General features: G+C 42.5%; 1 protein-coding gene across 1 annotated transcript in view; it reads right to left on the reverse strand.

Annotated features, from left to right (window-relative positions):
• Window positions 1-21,848, reverse strand: part of CSMD1 (CUB and Sushi multiple domains 1) — a 1,942,714-nt gene that overhangs the window by 118,730 nt on the left and 1,802,136 nt on the right. The window contains exons 47-49 of the mRNA XM_059384481.1: window positions 20,185-20,373; window positions 15,712-15,858; window positions 10,960-11,148 (exon numbers count right to left, since the gene is read on the reverse strand). Coding sequence (XP_059240464.1) covers window positions 10,960-11,148; window positions 15,712-15,858; window positions 20,185-20,373 — 525 coding nt within the window. The remainder of the gene's footprint in view (window positions 1-10,959; window positions 11,149-15,711; window positions 15,859-20,184; window positions 20,374-21,848) is intronic.

Here is a 21,848-nt window from a genome sequence, read left to right on the forward strand (position 1 = left end):
TATTAATGTAAAAATGTCAACCAACATTCTTCACTTTGTATTACATCATAATACAGTATCATTTTGTTAATTCAATAAATATGACATATAATAAATATACTACAATAAACATATTGTTTCAATAATTCTATAGTCATATTAAAAGCCAATGGTTGATCATATTTTTATATCACTTTGTATACTTTTTCTCCTTTATTCCATAGATTAAAGAACTACCTAAATCATCACATTGAATCCTCAGACTAAGAAACTGTGTCCATGTTATCTTCATTTTAAGTGGGGACTTTGATGTCCAAACACAGTAAAGACTTACTCAAAGTTCAGTGGGTAAGGAGCCAAGCCAGCCCCCAGTGTCAAATGCCTCACTCTGAAGTTTATACTCCTTAAACTGCAGTGCAGTGGCCTTTTTCACTGTCATAAATAACACAAACTATTTGGGACCCCCTTTTCCCCAATCTTTCTTTCCAGGAAGAAAATATCAGGGCCTGTGTCACTAACATCTCCATATTTTCATAATTTGAAAATGACTTTCCCATTTTTTATGCCATTGGCTTCAAAAAAAAATCTCTCATTTTGCTGCCTAACAATGTGCTTACTCACTTCTTATAGAAAATGATAAGACCTTCAAGAAAACCATAAGTCTCTCCAAGAGACTTGCAGGATTCATAACAGAGTATCCCCACTGTTTTCACCCTGAGAGGTACAGAGTAACCCATCATGGGGTGATTCCCATTCATAATCAATAGTGCTGATATACCCAGCTAACTCCCTGTGTGAAGATCATTAAAATATATTTCTAACAAATTTCTGAAAATAATCAGGCTAAATGTACAGTAATAATCTTCTATGGGAGATGGTATGATTTCTCAAAAATCCAAATTTAGAAATAATAATAACAATAAAAAACTGACAGTGCCCCCTTCCCTGTCTGAGCAGCTACATCTCCCTACAAAATGAATGCTCATGTGCATTCAGTCACATTATGGGCACAGATGCAGATGATACCAAAACCACCTCCATCTGAAGTCTCGTACTGGGGTTCATTGGTTCATTGCAAAGATGCTGTTTCTTATCTTTGTAATTGCCTGTCATATGTGCTTTATCATGGAGGCAGCATCTAACTCAAAATACAACACCATCTGCACAAGATCATGGGGTCCAGTTTCCCTTTCATTTGATTTCTTCACATGACATTTGGAAGTTAACTACTCCAACAAATGAAATGCCGTTGGGTGAGCTAATAGTCTATTAGAAATTGGCACAGTAATTACTCTCAAGACGATGCATTCTTTGGCCAATGCTCTAATAAATTATTTTTAAAAGAAAATTACCAATGATACCTGGAAGCAAAGTCAAGAAACCAAGTGAATTTCAGAGTCAAGGACCTGAAAGACCCATCCTTCCCCAATCTATGTCTGCAAAACCGAGATCCAGTTTTGCTGAGTCTGTCCTGCAAATCCGAGCTGTTATAATTAGAGGTGAGAGGGTTTGCTTCTAAGCTTTTCCACAGACGAGTCCAATTTAATAATGTTCTCTATTAATCTGACCCAACTAGGAATATGGAACCAGGGAATATATCAAACTAATCCCCAAAACAAACACCCTGCACTAAAATCAACAAAGGATATTCGACAGTTAATTACAACTCCCTGAAAAGGGAAAGCTACGAATGAGCTTTTTAACATTAGAAAATCAATCATTGCATAAACTCATATGCCAAGAATGCATTACTTTAAAGAAAAATGCATTACCATCGACTAGAGAATGGTCAGCCAACTTCCTTTGCCTCTGCCAAAGTGCATTTGGAGAACACAGTTCCTGGGGGTCCTTATGTACATGTGCCCAGAATTTTTCAGGTCAAATTGAAAAACTCCTGGAATGACCTCAAGTGTTTCCTCTGTGAGTCTCTCTCTAACAGTGCCCTAGTTTTGACTGGGATTAGAAAGGCAGATGTGGCAGAGAAAGGTGGCCAAGAATCTGACCTTTTATCTCCAGTTGTAGTGAAGCCCCAAGGTTGTTCAGCTTCAATCCACATAACGTCACTGCGGGCACAACTTTCTGAAGAGCACTTACTTTCTATTTCTTTTTTTTATAGTAACAGAAAAGGGACAGAGGGTGGGATTGGCAGGTTGGGACTGTAGACTTGAGGAGCGGGAGGAGCCAGCCTCTGAGGGGTTGTGCAGTGAGAAAGGGAAGGGAGGGGACATTCAGGGAGTGAGAGGTCGCCGTGCCTGCGGGGCTCCTTGGGCTGCCCTAATGGAGTGTCCTGCACGTGGGGGTTTAAATAACAGAAATGTACGACATCAAGGTTCTAGAGGACAGAGCTGGAGGTCAAGGAGTTGTAAGCGTTGGTTCCTTCTGAGGGGCATGAGGAAGCACCGACTCCAGGCCAGTCCCTTTGGCTTGCCTGTGGCCATTCTCTGCCTATGCCTTTTTCACACGGTCTTCCCTCTGTCCCAATCTCCTCTTCTTAAAGGACAACAGTCATATTGGATTAAGAGCCCACCCTAATGACCTCACTCTTAACTTACTTACCTCTGTAAACACCCTCTATCAAGTTTGGTCACATCAGAAGGTATGGTGGGGGGTTGGAGGTTGGGGGAACCAGGTGGTGGGTATTATGGTGCGTACTGGAGAGGGCACGGATTGCCTGGAGCACTGGGTGTGGTGCAAAAACAAGGAATACTGCTATGCTGAAAATAAAAAAAATAAAAATTAAAAGAAAAAAGAAGGTAGTGGGGATTAAGACTCCAATATATCTTTCTTTCGGTGGGGGGACGGATTTCAGGCCATAATACCAAGTGGCATAACACCCCTGAGATCCCACTGTCCAGCAACACACACCTAATCACAGAACACTACAGCCTATGCCTGCCATGCACACAGAAGCTCTGATTTGTAGAAGCTATGCCTATAACCTCTTTATTGCTGTATTTGAAAGTTGAAGATAGCATCACCAGTGCCCTAATACTGAAAATTTTGATCTGGGTTTCACCCCGCAACAGCATGTATGATAGAAATCTTATTAAAGAAGGCAATCGATGGGATAGTGAGACCATATTTATTTATCCATAAGTTTGTATCGATGACAGTTATGATCCAGGAAAAATGCCGAGGATTCCACTATAAAATGCCTCTCTCTTTAGAATGCAGATTTGTAACACGCGGTCTTCAGATCCCTGCACCAACATCATCTAGCATGTTCCTGAAACTGCAGGTTCCAGACTCTGTAGGACCTGCTCATTCAGAGCCAGAGAACCAGAGAACACGGAGGCTGGAAGTTAGGGTCTCCCTCTTTAACAAGAACTCCTGATGACTCTTGTGAGCTGTGGAAGTTGAGAAGCACGGGTCCAGGAGAAGAAACGGACAGACATCCGGACAAAACAAAGTGGGAAGTGCTGATATGTGGATACAAAAAGATGTTCTGGGACCCAGGGTAGGGCCCCTAAGTCCCCCTGGAGACAGAAAGTGGCTTGCCCCGGGGAAGTCATGGGCAGCAGCACAAAGGTGACTTCGGACGCCGTGTACTGGCACGGCACAGCCGAGGCAGAGACAGCAGGTGCACGCGTGTGTGGACACGGAATCGCCCATGCCTGTCTTCAGTCTCAGCAAGGTCACTCATTCCACCTGCCGTGGTCTGTGGTAAGACGGCTCGTCCTGTCCGTCACCCTGAGACTCTCCAGCACTTATCACCCCTCTCTTTGAGCTGTTGACTCTGTTTCTACTTTTCAGCTCTCTCTACTTGTGGAATTTAGAAAGCCAGCTGCTTTGGGAACCTGAATCTTATTCCTGTGAGCCCCTGGGGTCTCCCAGGCAGCACCCCTGCATGGGCTCACTGCCCACTTCCCTGCCTGGGCAGCTCTGCCCCCTTCCAGGGACGGACGCTTTCACGCTGTCGATTTTGCTGGTGCAGCCTGTCACCCCATCATGGCTCATCATGAAAGACCATGACCTACTCTTCAGTGTCAGTCAGTAACTTCACATCGCGCAGTGCGTTTTACAATCTCCTCTTTGCCTTTAACTGGTGCAGGAGCCGTCATTTTCCAGGTGCCTCATGCTGCAGGGGAAAGTTCTCCGGGGACCCTCCCCTCTTTGCTGCCAGGGCAGGTCCTGCCCAGAACAAAGCTCCAGGTGTGAGGGCACCACGTGGTCCTCGCTGCTGGTCTGGGGAAATATTCCACGTCAGAACCACTGCCCAGGGTTCAGTGCAAAAACTACATCAGAGGCATTTCCTTGAACGCAAGGTGACCTTGATTAGGTGCCCTCCTCTGTACGACTCCGGAATTTCTCAGAAAAAATTCCTGCTTGTGCATTGGGTAGTTCCTGGCCCAGGAAAGTTAAGAGCCTCAAATAACAAGTACTATTATACAAAATTACCCTATATGTGCATTTGCACTCACTACCGCTTTATTATGAACACGTCCCAGACTCAGACAGAAAACAGGGAACTGTGGGTTAGACAGCACGTGCCAGGCATGAGCAGGGAAGATGCATTCTTTAATTCAGTGAATAAATGTGCTGGTCTTTGTACATGATAGAGGATACTTCTATGTGATTCATAAAATGTTTGAGATCCACTTTGTAAACTCTAGAAGATAACTGGTCTTGGCTGAATTAGGATCTTCATTCTGGTCTTATCCTGCCACATCATTTAGGTCAGAGGTTGGCAGACCATGACCCGAGGGTCCAGACCAGCGGCCGAGTTTTCGTAGAGCTCACCCACTAGCGATGGCTCAACTGGAAGGCTTGTGAGAAACTTACAAAGGAAGGCTACGCGACAGAAACTCTAAGTGACTCATAAAGACTAAAATATTTGTTAAGTGGCCTGTACAGAAGCAGTGTGCTGCTGCCTCACTTCATGAAAAGTAAGAGAAATCTATCCCCAGCTTAGTGACTTCAATATTACTGACTTTAATTGGACGTTCATAAAGTTTCTGCATGAAAGCAAGTGGACAAGTACTTTCTGAAAACACTCATGGATGGAAATATGTTTGTATCGTCAAAGAGTCCTTTTTTATTGGGCATCTCTTAGTACATATTCAATGGTAAAGGTTTCATGTCAAATTTTTCACTTACGCCTTCAAATAAGGCAGCAGTGGGGTCTTCCTGTCGCCAAGGCCAGAAGGGGAGGCTGAACCTCACAGAAATCCAATTTCCTGCTCAGTGTCACATCAGTCAGTGAATGTTGGGGACAGCCAGGATCCACATCTAAATTTCGGAGATTGGCTGAAATATCCAAAATCCAATCACTCAAATCCCATGAAGAGACCAGTGGTAAATGTGAAGTAATTGGCAGATTTTGGCTTTATGAACTATGTGGCTTCATACCTAAGAACTTAGAATATGCTGGCATAATGACCACAGCCTCCATGCGTATATATACATATTTTCTTATATAATGTAACATGTGATTTGGTATTTTTAAAAAATATATTTTATTGAATTTCTAGAAGCCTTACATTATTGCCATGACACATAGAAGCTCGACCATTTCATAGAAGCAAATAATGATGCATGTGATAAAAATCAAGCCAAGATTCATAATGACCTATGCATTTTATGCTCATAAGTAAGTTATTAAGATTTACAAAAATCTTAAAATGTTATTAAAATTTACAAAATAACTCACATTTAATTAACAAAATAACTCACCAAACATATCCTCCTAATTTTTTATAATGTTGTTATTTTAAAAAAATAAAGCAAATAGTTTCCTTCTACAAGATGGTCTTTCAGGAGGCAGCAACAATGTGTATGGGGTAATGTATGCTGCAGTGGAGATACCTGGATTTTTGCATCTGAAACACGAGTTCGAATCCCATCTCAGGGGTTAGTCTTTGTGTTGCTTGGGAAAGTCACCTTTTATAGATTTGGAATCTACACTGGTTAAAGAGTGAGGAGACAGACATGCAGGCCACACCTGACTCCCAGCAGAGCCCCACACCCCCACTTTCATCATCCCCCCCCCCCCCCACACTGCACTATGACCTTCACATCCGTGGCTACAGCTTTATTAGGCAGCTACACGCCTTGAGGCTTTTAGGTCTCTCCATCTTCAAGGTCTGACTTGATAAACAGACACTGAATCACATAATTTGTACGAAAGATCAGGTTTCCTACTCTTCTTTGCCTGCACAATGCAAGCAGAGCATGAGCAGTGGTCAGTGTCGGCACCAGGCTAAAGCTACAGGTGACAAAAGGCTGAGAATCCAAGCTCGAGAAGGAAAGAGCGAGAGCGAGCGAGCGAGAGCGAGAGGCAAACCAGGGAACTGACTCCTAAGGACAGAGACCAAGCTGAGGGCTGCTGGAGGGGCGGGCCAGGGTCGGGGGACGGGGGATGGGGGGCATCAAGGCCAGCCCTCCGGACGCTCTCGCTGGGTGAGATGACACATCACTAAATTCTACTTGTGAAACGAATGCTACTCTATGTGTTAACTAACTAGAATTTAAATAAAACCTGGAGACAAACAAAAATAAAATTTACATTTTTTTAAAAAGAAAGAGAAGACAGATGGTTTCTGGGAGCTGCTGTCTCTTTAACGCGGGAAAATGGAAAGCCCTGAGCTGTGTCGCCCTGGTTTACCTGGGTCTTTGAGATAATAGAGAAAATCTCAGCTCTAGTTCAGGCGTCTCTTCAAGATGAATGAGATCAATGTATTGATAATGGAAACAGCTGCTTGGCAGAGTTTCTTGCTTTAAGGCAGGAAATGAAGCCTGAAGGACAGAAGATATGCTTGGCTTTATCAGGGAGGATATGAACCAATACAGATTTCTGAGAAAAATAATTCAAAAGGTCAAGCAAAGGGAGAAAAACAACCTGAAGTTCCCTGAAACCAGCAGGGACATCTCTGCTCCTCTCACAGCCGACCCGGCCGTTTGTTTAATCCCGCCCAGAATTCTTCACTGCTAATTACAAGCTCTGCGTCTTGGGAGCCACAGGCCCATGGCTAAGTCTGGGGGAAGCCTCACAAACCCGCCCCCAGACCTCACAGGAAGCACTAGTGCTCAGGCTTAAGTCTTGAAGAGTGATTCTAGGCTGTTTCTTCTGTCCTCTCAACAATCCGAGAGCGAGGCATCAAAATGCCCCGGTTCAGAGAGATGAGGACTCCCTTACCATCAGCCCCTAAGTTTCTCCCAAAATTCTGTGCTTCTGACTCACCGCTGTGAAAAAGTCCATGAAAACAAGAGAAAAAAAGTCAAAGAAAACAAGAGAAGTTGAAAGATTCTGGCAGAAGATGATCGTTTTTAAAGAAAAAGAAAAAAATCATTCTCAAATATGTGTCTCATGAGGTCATAGATTTATAAAGTTTTTGCATTTGAAATATTTACCAAATGCCATAGGTGACAGGGTGTCGGGCTGGGTGTCCTGGAGACGCAGACGGACACAATGTGTGGGCAGTTAGAAAAGGTGTAACTTGTATTCGTTCTTCTGTAAGTTTAAAAGGAGTGGTGCTCAAATCACTGAGAAAACACAATTGCAGCTCAAGAAAGGGCCCTGAAATCTTACATAATACGTTGAAATATTAACTACACATCAAAAATGTTAAGTATTAGACTGGCAGGGCCTTCAAGAGAAATGTGTTTATCTATTCATTCATTCATTCATTCCGATTGTCAAGTCTTCTATTTTCAGAGAGAAATAATTATAATAACTGCGGTGATCCCTGAGTTTGCTAAAGGTCTTAGAATATTTCAACACGTGGCTTCAGGAATGAAATTCCCAGCTACCCCCAAGGCCTCGGAGAGAATGGACTACAGGACTTACCGACCGCTTTGGAGCACGTGTGCTCTGCGGTCCTGCGTCTCAGAGCCCCGTTCTGGGGGTGGAGGCCTTCAGCCTCAAGTTTGTCCCGGAACATGCATTGTTTAATCGTAACTTTATTCACTGGATTTGGTCCCTACAGAACCTACAAGGGTGCATCTCCTCTCATGAGACACAAAAAACGACACACCCAGTATCTTGAACGCATTCAGTGGTGGCGCCCTGAGAAGTCTGAGACAATGACCTCTCTGAGCACCAGCGTCTGCGGGACACAGCGACCTGGGGGGCTGCACGTCGGCCTGGCCCAGGAGCCTCCGCACAGAGCAGGACTGTTCATCACCCTGCCGGCAAGGGGAACTAAATTGAATGTCCCCACTGACCATGTTCCCATCCTGACCCTCTGCAGCCGTCACAAGGTCTTCTGATGCTTCTTCCTAAGTGTGTCCCATATGTTTTCTCACAGACCTATGTCCCCTGTGTTTTCAAGGACCCAGCACACCCTCCCGAGCGTCTAAGTACCCTTGTGTTCCAGGCAATACTGTGGCCCGCCATCGGCCGTACCTCTGAGAGATATGTAAGGCACCCTCACAGCCCACAGCTTGTCGATACACGGGCACCAGTCACAGGGCGGGAGGCGGAAGCCTGGGACACTGGCAGTTAGAGTCTCCCATGAGAGGCCCGTCTCCTCCGCAAACCCATCTCTCGTGACACTTCCCCCACCCCACCCCCGCAGATTCTAGCCCCGGTGACGCATGACGGTGGAGGTATCCCTGACCTTCTCTGCCACTTCTACTCAATGTGTGCCTACTGTCACTGACTGTCACGCTGAACGGTCTCCACCGCCTCCAACATCTGTTGCTCCCCCTGGACCTTCAGAGGTTTAAGGGTTGGGAAGATGTCTTGCCACCTGCCGTGCCTAACTCAGAGGTAAGTTTGGGTTGAAGTCAAAGTAGACGTATGGTCTTTAACGCTTGCCATTAGGTTTTACACCTACAACAATGGCCCTGATCTACAAACACTGTCATCATGATTAATGTCACTCTGCCTCTCTATGAAAACAAACAGGTCAGGGATTGCATAGCGCACACCCTCTCTGTCAATTTTATTATAGCCTCACGGATGATGAAAGCATTTTGTATCTTATTATAACTAAAATGCTATTTTATACAAATTGTAAATACCTATGACGGAAAGACAAAAGACTTTTCCAAGGAAATGGATTTAAATACGGAAAATACAGATTCTCTCCAGAGTTGGTGCCTACAAGATTTTTTATGAGGAGAATTCCTTTTGGCGGAAAAACAATTTGATTCAGACACAGAAGTGTGGGCACAAGGTCTGGATTCTGGGTCAACGTGTTTGCGATTATTGGTAAGTCACTTTAACTTTTACAGGCTTCAGTTCTAGATACTCCAAAGCAAGTAAATTGAACAAGGTGATTCTCAAGTGCCCCCCTTCCCGTTTTGTAAGTCGTCGTTTATAAAGAAAGCACACGGTCCTACGGGCTGCCTGGTTCTCAGAACACTTAACGAAATGGGTTAAACACAGCGGGTTTGTTGTGGGAAGAAGGGGCTTCTGGGGTGTGTGATCGTCGGAGAACACAGTCCTGTGGGTCTTTATCGCCCAGAAGAAATCTGAAGGAAGGTAGCCTAATTTTCCACGCCAAGTATGCTGTGTGCTTGTGTTATTCTTAGTTACGCACAACACAAATGACACACACACGCGTCACACTCACTCGGATTCTCAGCCCACACTGCACGGGCTCCTTGAGGACCTGGGATTTGGTGCACCATTTCTGAGTCATTAAATAGTTCTGCTAAGGGAGGGGATGGGAGAGGAGAGAGGGGGCACAGGTATCGGAAAACACCTGCAGACCTCGTCTTGTTCCTTTCAGCCATTCACAGGAAGAGCAAGCCGCGTCTCCAGCTCTGTCGGGGTCTCCAGACAGAGGAAGCAGGAGCAGGAAGACACACAGAATGTGCCCGGATTGTGGGTCCCCCATGTCCCTCCCATCACCCCAGGGTCTCTCCCCCGGCCTTCTAGTGTCTTCTGTTCTGAGAGCACCTTCCACCTGAGCTCTCCTTTGGGACTCAGGCTCTAGAGATCCCGACTCTGGAACTTCTGCCAACGCTGCTCGAGCCCCAGCCCCGCACCCCACCCTTGTCCACTTTGGGGTTCTGTCATGATTACTGCGGTTGGCATCCTGTCCCCAGGGCACAGGACACACAGTTGCCAGAGCTACTCTCTGAGCGGTAGAGTCTCTGTCGTAGAGTAACAGACAATTAAAAGAAAATGAGAATTATTTCTTCTTGTAAAGAACGAAATCATCATTCTGAATGAAAGAAGCTTTGGGATCTTCATGTTTGTCTTATATTTATAAAGAATGTCCAGAGCTGGAACATAAATAATTCAAGCTACGTGTCTGATTGACTTCTGCGGCTTAAAGACACATACAGTCACTGGGATAAATATCCATTATTGTCTCAGAGAGAAATACCAGAAAATCTAATATCTATGAAAAAAGGAAAAACGGAAACCAATATGAGGCTCCACTCATAAATCATAATTAGCTTTCAAAGACCAATATATTTTATTATGAATATAAATCCCGATAAGGCAAAACTATGAAAATTTCATGACTCCAAAGTCTTCAATTAAAATTAAAATGCCTTATTTGAAAATTTGATTTTTATGCATATGACAGATAAAGTTCCCAAAAAAGCATGAAATATTGAAATCAACTTTAACAAGTCCTAGATTTAAATGACCAAAGGAAAATGAAATATATGACGTATGGCTCAAAGAATGAGTTTTTAATCTAAATTATGAAAAGGGGGTTTTAGTAAATTGATTTTTTTAATTAATACAACTGTCAAGAAACATTCCTTTGAATCTACATCAAATAACACATTTTTTCCTTCAAAATGAAATACAAGTAAGCTTTAGGGTAACCACCCGGCTTCCAGTGAACATCCAACCATCCTCCGAATACCGGCTGTAAAGCTCCACCGAGCCCAGTGTAAATGTCAGAAATGTGTGCGTGGCCGGTGGAAAGTTTACTTTGCACTTCTATAAACCCACATTCCATTTCTCCTTACCTTCATCCATCGCCACCGCTGCAGTAATTCTCAATATGCGATTCAAATAACAACAATGGATTGAATTCAAGTTTGGGGATGAAAAAGCACCTTTCTTACCCTGGCAGAGGGGAGCGAGGGAATCCCACTGATACATGCCTCCTGGACTCCGCTGGCAGGTCGCGTTGCTGTGGCCAATCATCCGATACCCGGGCTTGCAGAAATAATGCACTTTACTCCCCAGTGCTCCTGTGGTCCTATTGAAAACACCGCCATTCTTCAGGGTGTGGGTCAGGCTGCAGTAGGGCGCTGCGGACACACGAGCACATCCAGATGTAAATAAATAAACAGGAGAGACTAGGGGTTTCTCTCGGTTAAAGGGATATAAATGAAGTATCTTTCTTGTTCAAACAGTGGGAAACCAGCACCAATTTGTCAACGTGTTCTAACAAGTATCCCCACACACCACAGTCTGGCACGGGGCCTCCGGCTCACCGCTGCTGGGAATGAAACGTGGCATCACCACATTAGAAGACAGTGGCAATTTCTCATAAAACAAACATGTTATCACCCTACGGTCCAGCCGTCAGTCTCCTTGGTGTTTGCTCAAAGACATAACAATGTAGGTCCACAAGAAGAAAAAGAAAGCATGTGTGTGAATGTCTACAGGAGCTCGACTCAGGCCCACTCAAGCTTGAAGCTTGCACGACGCCCTTCGGTGGGTGATGGACGGACAGTGGCCCATCTGAACGGTGGAATATTCTTAGACACCAAAAAGAAGTGAGTCATCAAGCCATGAAAAGAAAAGGAGGAAACTTAGGCGCTTTTTAATAATGGAAAGAAGTCATCCTAGAAAGGCTGCCGACTGTGGATTCCAGCTCTAAGTATGGGATTCCAGAAAAGGCGACACTATAGGGATCCTAAAAATAGCAGTGGTTGCCAAGGGTCATAGGGAGGGATGCATGGGTAGAGCTCCGAGGGTGTTTAGGGCAGTGAAGCTGCTCTGTGATACTGTAACCATGGGTATATGTTATTACCCCATGTCCAATCCACAGAGTACGCGACACCAAGAGTCCCGCTGATGTAGACCCCGGGCTCTAGGTGACGATGAGGAGTCCGTGCAGGCTCACTGATTCCGACAAACGCACCATCTGTAGGGGACGTTGACAGCAGGGTGGGGGGCTGTGTCTGCAGTGGGAGGGGGTACATGGGAACTCTCTGTATCTTGTCCTCAATTTTGCTATGAACCTAAAACCGCTCTAAGAATATAAAGTCTAAAACCAAACAAAACTAAACCAAAATGCATCCTAAAAGCCTAGAGCCAAGGTCCAATCTCTTATTTTGAAGTTTGGACTACAGGCAGTTATTGCTCTGTGCGAAGGAGGGTCTCAACTTTCTGAACACTGGGAGGAAATACACGAAGAATCCTGCTGGATTCCCTCACTCACTCCCTTAAGGCCGACACACTGCAGTAAGCTGACTGGCACCAGACTAAGAACAAGGAGGGGCGGCTCTGAGCACCTTACTTGAAACAAAACAATTCTCAATATTGGAAAAGAAAAGCATCATTAATATGGAGAAAATAGAAAAATAGAACATTTTGCCATTAAAGCCATTAACTCTTTCTTTGTCGCTGCTGTTAAGTGGGTCTTGTGAGTTGCACCATAACGGAGATATGAACATTCTTTTTAACACATGGGATTTAATTAAAATCTCTAAGAAAATGCACTACTCCAGGTCAACACAAATCTCCCAATAGCTTTAGTCATTGCCTGTGAAGGAACTTTCTAAAATTGGGGACAGGCGTTTGTTAGACTGAGTCTCACCTACATAGAATACAACATCCCGACGGCTAAAAGCTCTGCGTCTTATTTACACATTTAGAGAAAGAAACTAATTTCACTCTTATTTACACATTTAGAGAAAGAAACTAATTTCATTGCAGCAAACACTCCTACGAACTCCCTTCCGATAAATTAAAACAATAAAATAAAGTTGTGAAGGACTAGAAATGCTGTTTCCTTTGGAAAGAAGAGGTTTAAATGAACCACCAGCCCCGTGGGGCTCCATAGACGAACACACTTACAAGTCTGAGTGCTTAATGTGGAACCCGTCCTTAGAAGGCAATGCAGAAGAAACTTGTTGAAGGCTCCCTATCATAGCACTGCCCAGAAGCAGTGTCTGCGTGTCTGGCCTGGGCTCTCCACCATGCTGCGGAAAGGAGCGTCCTCAGAGAATGTCTTCAGCTGGATGATCTTCAGAAATTCCAGTTCTTTTTCTTTTTCTTTTTTAATGGACTGATTTTTCTTAAGTGAAATTTCACTAAGTATCGCGAGAAACTTGTGATTCGCTGCCCCATGGGCCAAGCCATTTTTTTATGTCCTCATTCCAGACCCAATTTTCTAAGTTTTGAATGAATGAAAGTATTTATTTTAGGGAAGGAATGAGTATAACCAGGCACCTTGGCTAACAACGGCAAAAACCAAAACAAAACAGAAAGATAATTGATAGGAAGAAGGAGCAGACTGTCGGTCTTACTCTAAAGGGAGAGAGAAGATTAAGTCTGAAACGGCCCTGAAGGGACCAAGGGACCACATAATTCACTGCATGTCACGCATGGTTTTTGTCATAGTTTAGTCTGTTAAGGGATATAATGTGTGAGATTGTCCAACTTTCTGCAGTCTGATGATTGTCCATTTTCTCTCCTATTTACTATGTTTTTCTTATCACCGGGCTTTCAAGATGCCTCTTCTTTCCTAACTCACCTAGAATGAGAGAGCTAGAGAGGGCCCCAGGGGAGAAAAGAGAGCCCTGAGAACAAAAGGGACAGATCGGAGGACGCAGCCCCCCTGTTTGATTCTTGGCTCTAGGAAGACACAGAGGACCGATGCCCACCTCAGAGCTGCTGGTAGAGCGTTGGGAGAGCAGGGAGGCGTCCACTACGGGAGAAGACTGGGCACGTCAGAGACTCTGGAATATCTGGATGTATGTCTGACCCACCTCTATCTTTAACTGTCCCCATCCGGAAGCTCACGCGGTTCACTCAGTGTGGAAGGATCATTACTAACTGTGCATGCACTTAGCACAGTACAGTGCACTGACGAGAACCGCCTTTGGACAGCCCTCGCTTTGTCTTTCTTGCTTTCAAATTATGTTGCTCAGTTCTATCAGTCCTAGCCCGGATGACCAGTGTTTCGTAAACGTGGGGCAAACAGAGCTGTCAGATACGCCGTGTGGTCAGACAACAGGCTAGAGCCCCCTGCTCACTCCACTACATCTCGGAGACATGCTGATCTCATTCCCGCGCTAACACCACTGGCGATGAACTCCTAGCAGAGGTCACTGAAGCACCGAATTTAAAACGAAAACCTGGTAAAAGATAAGAGGTATTCACTGACCAAAAAAAAAAAAAAAGTACAGTTTTTCTGAAATTCTCCAATTTCCTACTCTCCCAACACAGTTTAACAAAGAGAATCTTCTTGTTCTATAATGAATTAAAATGTGCCTTGAAAGGCAGAATTCAAGGTATAATCACATCACCAGGCTACTAAGTGATCTGCCACAGGTAGAAGGAAATCAATTAGGTTCACCATGATTTCCCCTGCAATGTCTATTTTTGCACCTTGGAAATAAATTCAAACGGTTCTAAAGGTTTCCAGATCTTTTTTCAAAACAAGAAATGTGATGGACACAAATCCAATCATCGCCCTAATGCTCTCCTAACTCCGCCTATGGGAACAATATCAACTTTGAGCCCTTTGTCAATAAGCATTTTGAATAACTACTTTGAGAGAAGGAGAGAGGCACGAAGGTCTGGGTGTGTTTGATTAAACTTTATCAAGAAAGAATGACTGAATTTCATGCTCACCTTCCGCACATCTAAAGCCTTTTCAAACCCTTGATACTCTGTAATGTTTCACGATGTCTACCAACCAGAGAGAGCTGAAATCTTATCCTTTAAGCTACTGTGCCTTTTTGCTGTTCCTCTTCACGACGCTACTCAGCAATGACCAAGTCCAACACCAAGAGAGGACTTCCCAGCCCTCCGGGAAGCCACTGCTCAATTAAACGTAGCTGGTGGGCACCTTCCTTAGGGAAACTAGCTCAGTTACCACTGCGGGAAATCATTGAGTGAGATACTGAGAAAAACGTGGATTTTTTTTTTTTTGTCATTAATTAAAATATATGAGGAATTTAAGTTGTCTATTTTTTCTGTAGGACAGTAAAACATTAGGGGTGGGTCGGGTCATACTGACAGATGTACAGAGGATTTAAAGAACATAAATACATTGGCTGCCTTAATTAGTACAAATAGCACTGGCAGAGAATAATTGAAATACACAGAAAAGGACAAAGGAAACTGTTGATGCGGAAATACATCCATCTGTAATATGTACTAATTTTGTATGTGTTTATATGTGTGTGTATACACGTAATCTGCAAATATGAAGAGACACACAGATAATCAATAAAAAGACAAACTACTAATAGTACGAGATTATCACTTGTAAAATTAACATCAATAGGAATATCCCTTCCTGTTTGTCTCTTTAGCATTTAGACCTAATTCAAAATTAGCTTTGCATTATATTTCTTTATCTTTTAGAGGCAATGCCCGTGTTTTCCCTAAGTGAATTCGAACCTTGATGATTTTAGCAATCATCATTAAAATATCAATCAATAAATTGTTTCTTTTCTCTGCTCTAGGTTAGACACCTCTTACTCAGAGTGATTTCCCATCGTATTATCCCTATGGGACTTCTTTCTCATCCTTGGATATTAGGTTTACATTACAAATTTCTATCTCCATTTTCTTGTAGATCACTTGTATTAAAAACGCGGTTACGCTGACTGTGAGCTTCACTTACGAACCTGTATACCGAATCTTGAACCCTTTTTTACTGGTTGCATGATCAGTGGACCAGCGAAGGTATAACTGATTGCTCCTGCTTGTAAAATTCAACTGTTCAGTGTGGTTCCCACTTAAGACCACCAACAGAGGACTCTGACCAGAAGAACCTAAATAAAACAGAAAACCAAAAGAAGTTCAGTTATGAGCTCATACCTACAAGATGCAGACTACTTATAGCTTTTTATCACAGTTAGGAGTCTAAATGTACAATAGATATTTCCACTTATTTCCATAGTAGACTGAGTTCCAAACGAATAAAGCAACAAGTAAATTCCCTGATTAAAAAACAAGCCAAAGAAAATAGCCAATCAACATCATTTCACATTAACACATAAGACATAGATCATATGAACCTTACTATAAGATAGGAATAATTAAGATACATGAAATTAATTTTTATCCCCATTAGTACAGACGATATTGTAAGTACAGGAGAAATGACGACTTTCATGTGACACTGGCAGCAGGACGAAGTAGTACAGTCACTCAGCAGAGCAGTCTGTGACACGCAGCACAACCGGAGGCTTCCTAGTTCCGCAAACTTCAGCCCATGGGCGCCAGTGTTATTCATAGAGCCAAATGTTAGCTCCAGCATTGCTGTGGCATGGCAAAACCTAGATCCTAGATTGTATTTTGGCATTTTAGAAAAGAATGGAAAGTGCCATGGAAAGCAATCCTATATACATCTAGAATGAACGGACGCCATAAACACTGATGGGCATAGGTGATTCTTAAAATAGCATGTTGACAGCTAAGGAAGTCTAACTGCAGCTAAATATGATAGCAATTATGTAAAAATTCAAAGTTTCCCATATTAAATTGTGTGTGTGTGTGTGTGGATAGATAGGACGTGATGCAGACAGAGATGCATAGTTACATGATAGAGACAGACGGATGTTCACACAGAGATCAAGTAGGCACCGCTCGAAACACGCGTGCAAGCGGGACCCACTGACCCCATGCCCTTCGGTGCTGCTTCCTCCTGGGAGAGATGCCTGTGGCATTGGGTACACGTGGAATCCCCAAGCGACTCTGTACTTCTTGCTTCTCAAAATGAGAGACTATGGACTCTGAAAATCAATCTGAGGGGTTTGAAGGGGCGGGGGTGGGAGGTCGGGGAACCAGGTGGTGGGTATTAGAGAGGGCACGGATTGCATGGAGCACTGGGTGTGGTGAAAAAATAATGAATACTGTTTTTCTGAAAATAAATAAATTGAAAAAATTAAAAAAAAAATCGGAGCCTAAGGTAAATTGGACCAAATCCTAAAATTCATTACATCCAGTAATGAGTCCACATCTATATCTTAAATTTTTTTTCACCTTTTGGTACATTTGAAATTTTTAAAGAACTCAAGTCACAAAGTCAGTATCTAGTAGGCAGTCAGAAGAAGCAGGTGCCGCGCGCAATGACGTAAAACGGCCCCGGCGGCCGTAACGTGATGGCAAGGACCGACAGGAACTGCCTTCTTGAGACAGAACCTGCATTCTCACTTCCTGGGTGTCCCGTACAGTCCCCCTCCGCTGGTGAACTCAGCACCACCTCCTAGTCTGACGGCTCCGTGGCTTTTTGGCATTGCGCAGCAGCCTCCCAGGAAGCACATGACGGGAGGGAGAACGCGGTTACCCCCGCGAGGGCCAGCGCCTGTCTCATCGGCGTACCGGACTCGCTCTGAGAGTTGTACGTAGGATTTGCATTCAAGCAAAGTGACTGAGAAACCACCACCTCACTTATTGTGTAAACCCAATCAGGACAGTTAAAATTATTTTTTCCAAAAGCAAACAAACAAAACATCACAGAATTGTATTCCTTCAAATATAGACACAGTGAGGTCATACGGGTCCGGACCTTGGAGCGTGACCATATTTGGAGATAAGATCTTTAGACAGATAATTCAAGTTAAGGGAGGACCCTGGAATGAGCCCTCATCTGGTAGGACTGGAGTCCCTGCACAGAGAAGAGATCAGGACAGGGAGGCACGCTGGGGGGGTGGCCACGTGAGGACATGAGGAGAGACAAGACCTTGGAGAAACCAGCCCTGCCCACACCTGCATCCCAGTCCTGGGAGGAAATACATTCCTGTTGTCAAAGCCCCCTACACTGGTACTTCAGGATGGCAGCCCTAGACACCAAATACAAAAACTAGTACATTCGAGATGATTCAGGCCGTGTCCGGTTTTGCTGGAGCAAAGTCAGAACAGATGAAATGCGACCGCTCAGTTTCCTGGAAGGCACCTCATAAAAGGATGGCCAGACTTGATACTTAAAGAAGACTATGTGTTTTGGGGACTGGTTTTCTTGTTGTTGTCTAAAGAGATGATATATATTCTAAAATAAAATATCCCTGGGAAATTAACTTGCACTTGTAAAGTTTTAAAAAATCACTTTTCATGACAGAACCCAAGAGTAAAGCTTCAGGTATTTTTAATTCAGCAACTAATTCTTCATCACTTTCCATCTGTTCTTTTTGCCTGACACATAACGAGCTTCCTCAAGGACTCGCCTTTAAAAATATGCATCCAGTCAGCATGCATCAAAGACCATGAGCCATCATGGAGGGCAGCTGTTCCCACCACCAGCATGGAAACCATGAAGTATGTTACAAGTGGACACCACAGTCCTTATGTTGACACCTTTCTCAGTTGAGGTGTATAATGATTCAAGCTCTTTGTTCATTTATTTTTTTAATCAAGGGTTAGCCACTACTGGAACTACAGACAAGAATACACTCCTGGGATAATAAAGTTTAAAATCAATATTTTCCACATTTTTTTTTTTTTGCACCTCTTGATCCATAAAGGAAGACTGTCTTCCAGAAGACAAAGAGAGGTGCGGTAGACATGACCCTTAATGCAACAGAAATGCTAACACTTAAAAACTATTCCTATAAAATGTTTCCCTTTCATTTTATAGACAAATCTTTGAGGCTAGAACAAAGCTAACCATGGATCTCTGGTAATTTTAACATCAAGTGTTTTGATATTACCTCTATCATCTACTTTTGTAATAGGGATGATCCACCCCGATTTTGGGGAGATCCAGTTGTAAGCCCATAAGGATAAATACTGCTGTGACCATGCTGCTGTAACTGGAAGCAGGAGAAGCACTGTCAGCCGAACTCCCATCCATTCATCCCTGAGGTGAACTGAGGGGCCATGAACACATTTACAGTAATTATGTAAACACATTTAATTCATACAATGTGTATACGAATACACACACACACACGCACACACACAACCCTAACCCTAACCCGGAAACTGGCTGCTCACCTACCTTGGTGTGCATGTCATCTAACTGATCCCAGAACCAAGCCTACCTGCTTCCTCACTGACGTAAGAATCCCCTTTCGTTTCTTGGCTAATATGTGACTTCTCTCTATCATAAAAACTACAGGAAAGTCTTCAGCAGTCCACATCTGCTTCAATATACACTTAGACAAAACACTCTTAAAATGGAAATAGTGCTCCTCAGCCCTCTGCTTCCATGTATATAAGTGTGAGTTCAATTTCCAGTTTAGTGGCTCATCATCTTAGGAAATACATAAATTGATTCACGCAGCATCTATCCATGTGATCAACTCGACTATGACAATTCATCGAGGACGTAGAAGGCATGTAGACACTCACAGAACAAACTACAGTCATTATTGTTAGCTTATTCAACTCAATGACCAGTCCCTCAAAACATGCAAATGCCTTATTATTATGTGCAGCCATAATTGTATCTTGGTCTAATTTTCTGGGCTATGATAATGCTGCTATACAAAGAAAAATATTAACAACATCTCCATTACAAATTGACAATTCAACCACATACTACTTGTAAGCATGGCATTGTTCTGTTAATAAGTTTGTTAGAAATGTATAAAAACATACAACACTAGAGTTGAAAACAGTATTAACATCTGGTAAGTGCGTTGTATGATTTTTTTAAAAGATTGCACATTAAAGGCTTCTGTAGCATTTATCATCTGGAAATCTCTGTGACCCATTATTTTATGTAGTTCTAGTAAAATAATTGTCTCAATGGATTAAAGTACCTTTAGCTCTCTTAAATTTCCTAAGATATCCTCTGCATCAGTAGAATACTAGAAAGAGAGAAAGGAAGAGCTGTATGGGGTCATCTACTCTAAATTTCCACAGCAAAAAAATTAAGTAATAGTTCAAATAAATTCAGGACATTGTCACAGTGCATTGTTAGCATATAATTGCATAAAAGTTGAAACATTAACAAAAGTATGTTCATGTTCCAGACTCTTGAGACTCTACCAGGTTGAAATAATTTATTTTCTGTTTGGGGAAGATACAGTTCAACTCAAGAATATATGAAAGCCCTCGTGTAGTAAAAGCATCATGGTGGTGTTTTTATTACACTCCATAGAGATCACTGGTCGGTAAAAAAAATAAATAAATAAAACAGCAAAGAAACTTACCATCAAATACTTCCAGGGCATCAAATTGCTTTTCACTTTGAAATGTGTCCACGAAGATTGTGATGTTGTAGCGCGGTTCCACTTTAATACTCCATGAGCATGTCTGGGAGTTAAAGTAATTGCCCGGGTAACCAGGACTGAGGATGACTCCAGAGGACTCCGTCCGGACTTCATTTGCAGGGCATTGTGCTAACGAGAAACATGTCAGTAAAAGTCTTCCTTAACAAAGTGAACCCAACGTCAGTGGGAGAGTCTCTATCTCTGTATTTATAAGCCAATGGCGATGGAGGGGGAACGACCCTACTGAACTATGACCCAATTTAATACAGGGTAGAAACACAGCAGAACAGCACTAAATGATAACAAGTCACACTTTACTAGCACTCTGTAATTTAAATGAGAATTACATACATATAGAAATGTTGTTGGGACATAGGGTGACTAGACTGATTGATTGATTGATTTCATTTACCGTTAAGGAAATGTAGGGTCAAAGACTTTATTGTCACTGACACAACTCTAGGGTAGCCCAATCTGACAAAGCTGAAAAGAAGCCTGGAACCTGAAAGCTTTGTTTATCTGGAAAGGGTCATGAAGCAATGCTGATCTGCCCCTTGTGAGTCAAGTGGGAAGTACGGGTACAGGAATGCTTAAAGCCATCCTGTACCTTCCATCCATAGTAACCTTCTAGGATGGAATTGCCCACACACCTCATTTTGGGGCAGGTGCATTGCAGATTTGATCTTAAGGCCCCATGTTTTCTCACTCAACTAAAAAGCAAGATCTCACCTTTTCAATGCAATATTACAAAAACGTTGTGCAATTATATACAGTAGTAGAAAATGCATTTATTTATGCCTTTAATTATACTTGTGATTATATTTACAACAGTAAATTTTAAAAATTTGACTTGATTACTTGACACTATGACAAGAGACAAGTCAGAAAGTCCTGGGCTGAAAGCCATATTGGATATCTGGGTTGTATCAATGTGATTTCTAAAGGATGAATTTATCAAAATGAATCCCTTATGAGTTTATCATTATGAATGAATCATTAAGACAGTGTGGACACACTGACATACTTTTATCCCTCCTATTTCCTTTTTTCTTTATTCTACTACTTTTAAGGTAATCAAAATAAAACTGATCTGCTTAGGCATGAACATGCAAAAGAAAATCACCAGACTCCTAATTAGTAATTTATCTAATTGATAATTTAATTATCTTTCAGAAATAATGTATTTATACAACTATTAAGAAAAAATTATATCACTTATTGATAATGATTCAAATTTAACAGAGATATAGAAAAACAATTTGTAAATTTTAAAGTTAAATGATCAGCTTTTCCTTCATGAGAAAGGAGTTTCATTACAGGAAATGTGTCTTATTTGATGAATCATCTCCTTTTAATTAATTAAAATTATATTATTAAATTTAATTAATTTCATTTTATTTTAATTAATTAAATTTATATTAGTAATACATAAGTTTTGAAATGATTTCCCAAAAAGATGAGTGAAGCTTATGTAATATGTTTTTTTTTTTTTTTTTAAAGATTTTATTTATTTATTTGACAGAGATCACAAGCAGGCAGAGAGACAGGCAGAGAGAGAGGAGGAAGCAGGCTCCCTGCTGAGCAGAGAGCCTGATGCGGGGCTC

This window comes from Mustela nigripes, chromosome 18 (assembly GCF_022355385.1).
Source record: "Mustela nigripes isolate SB6536 chromosome 18, MUSNIG.SB6536, whole genome shotgun sequence".
Lineage (NCBI taxonomy): Eukaryota > Metazoa > Chordata > Mammalia > Carnivora > Mustelidae > Mustela > Mustela nigripes.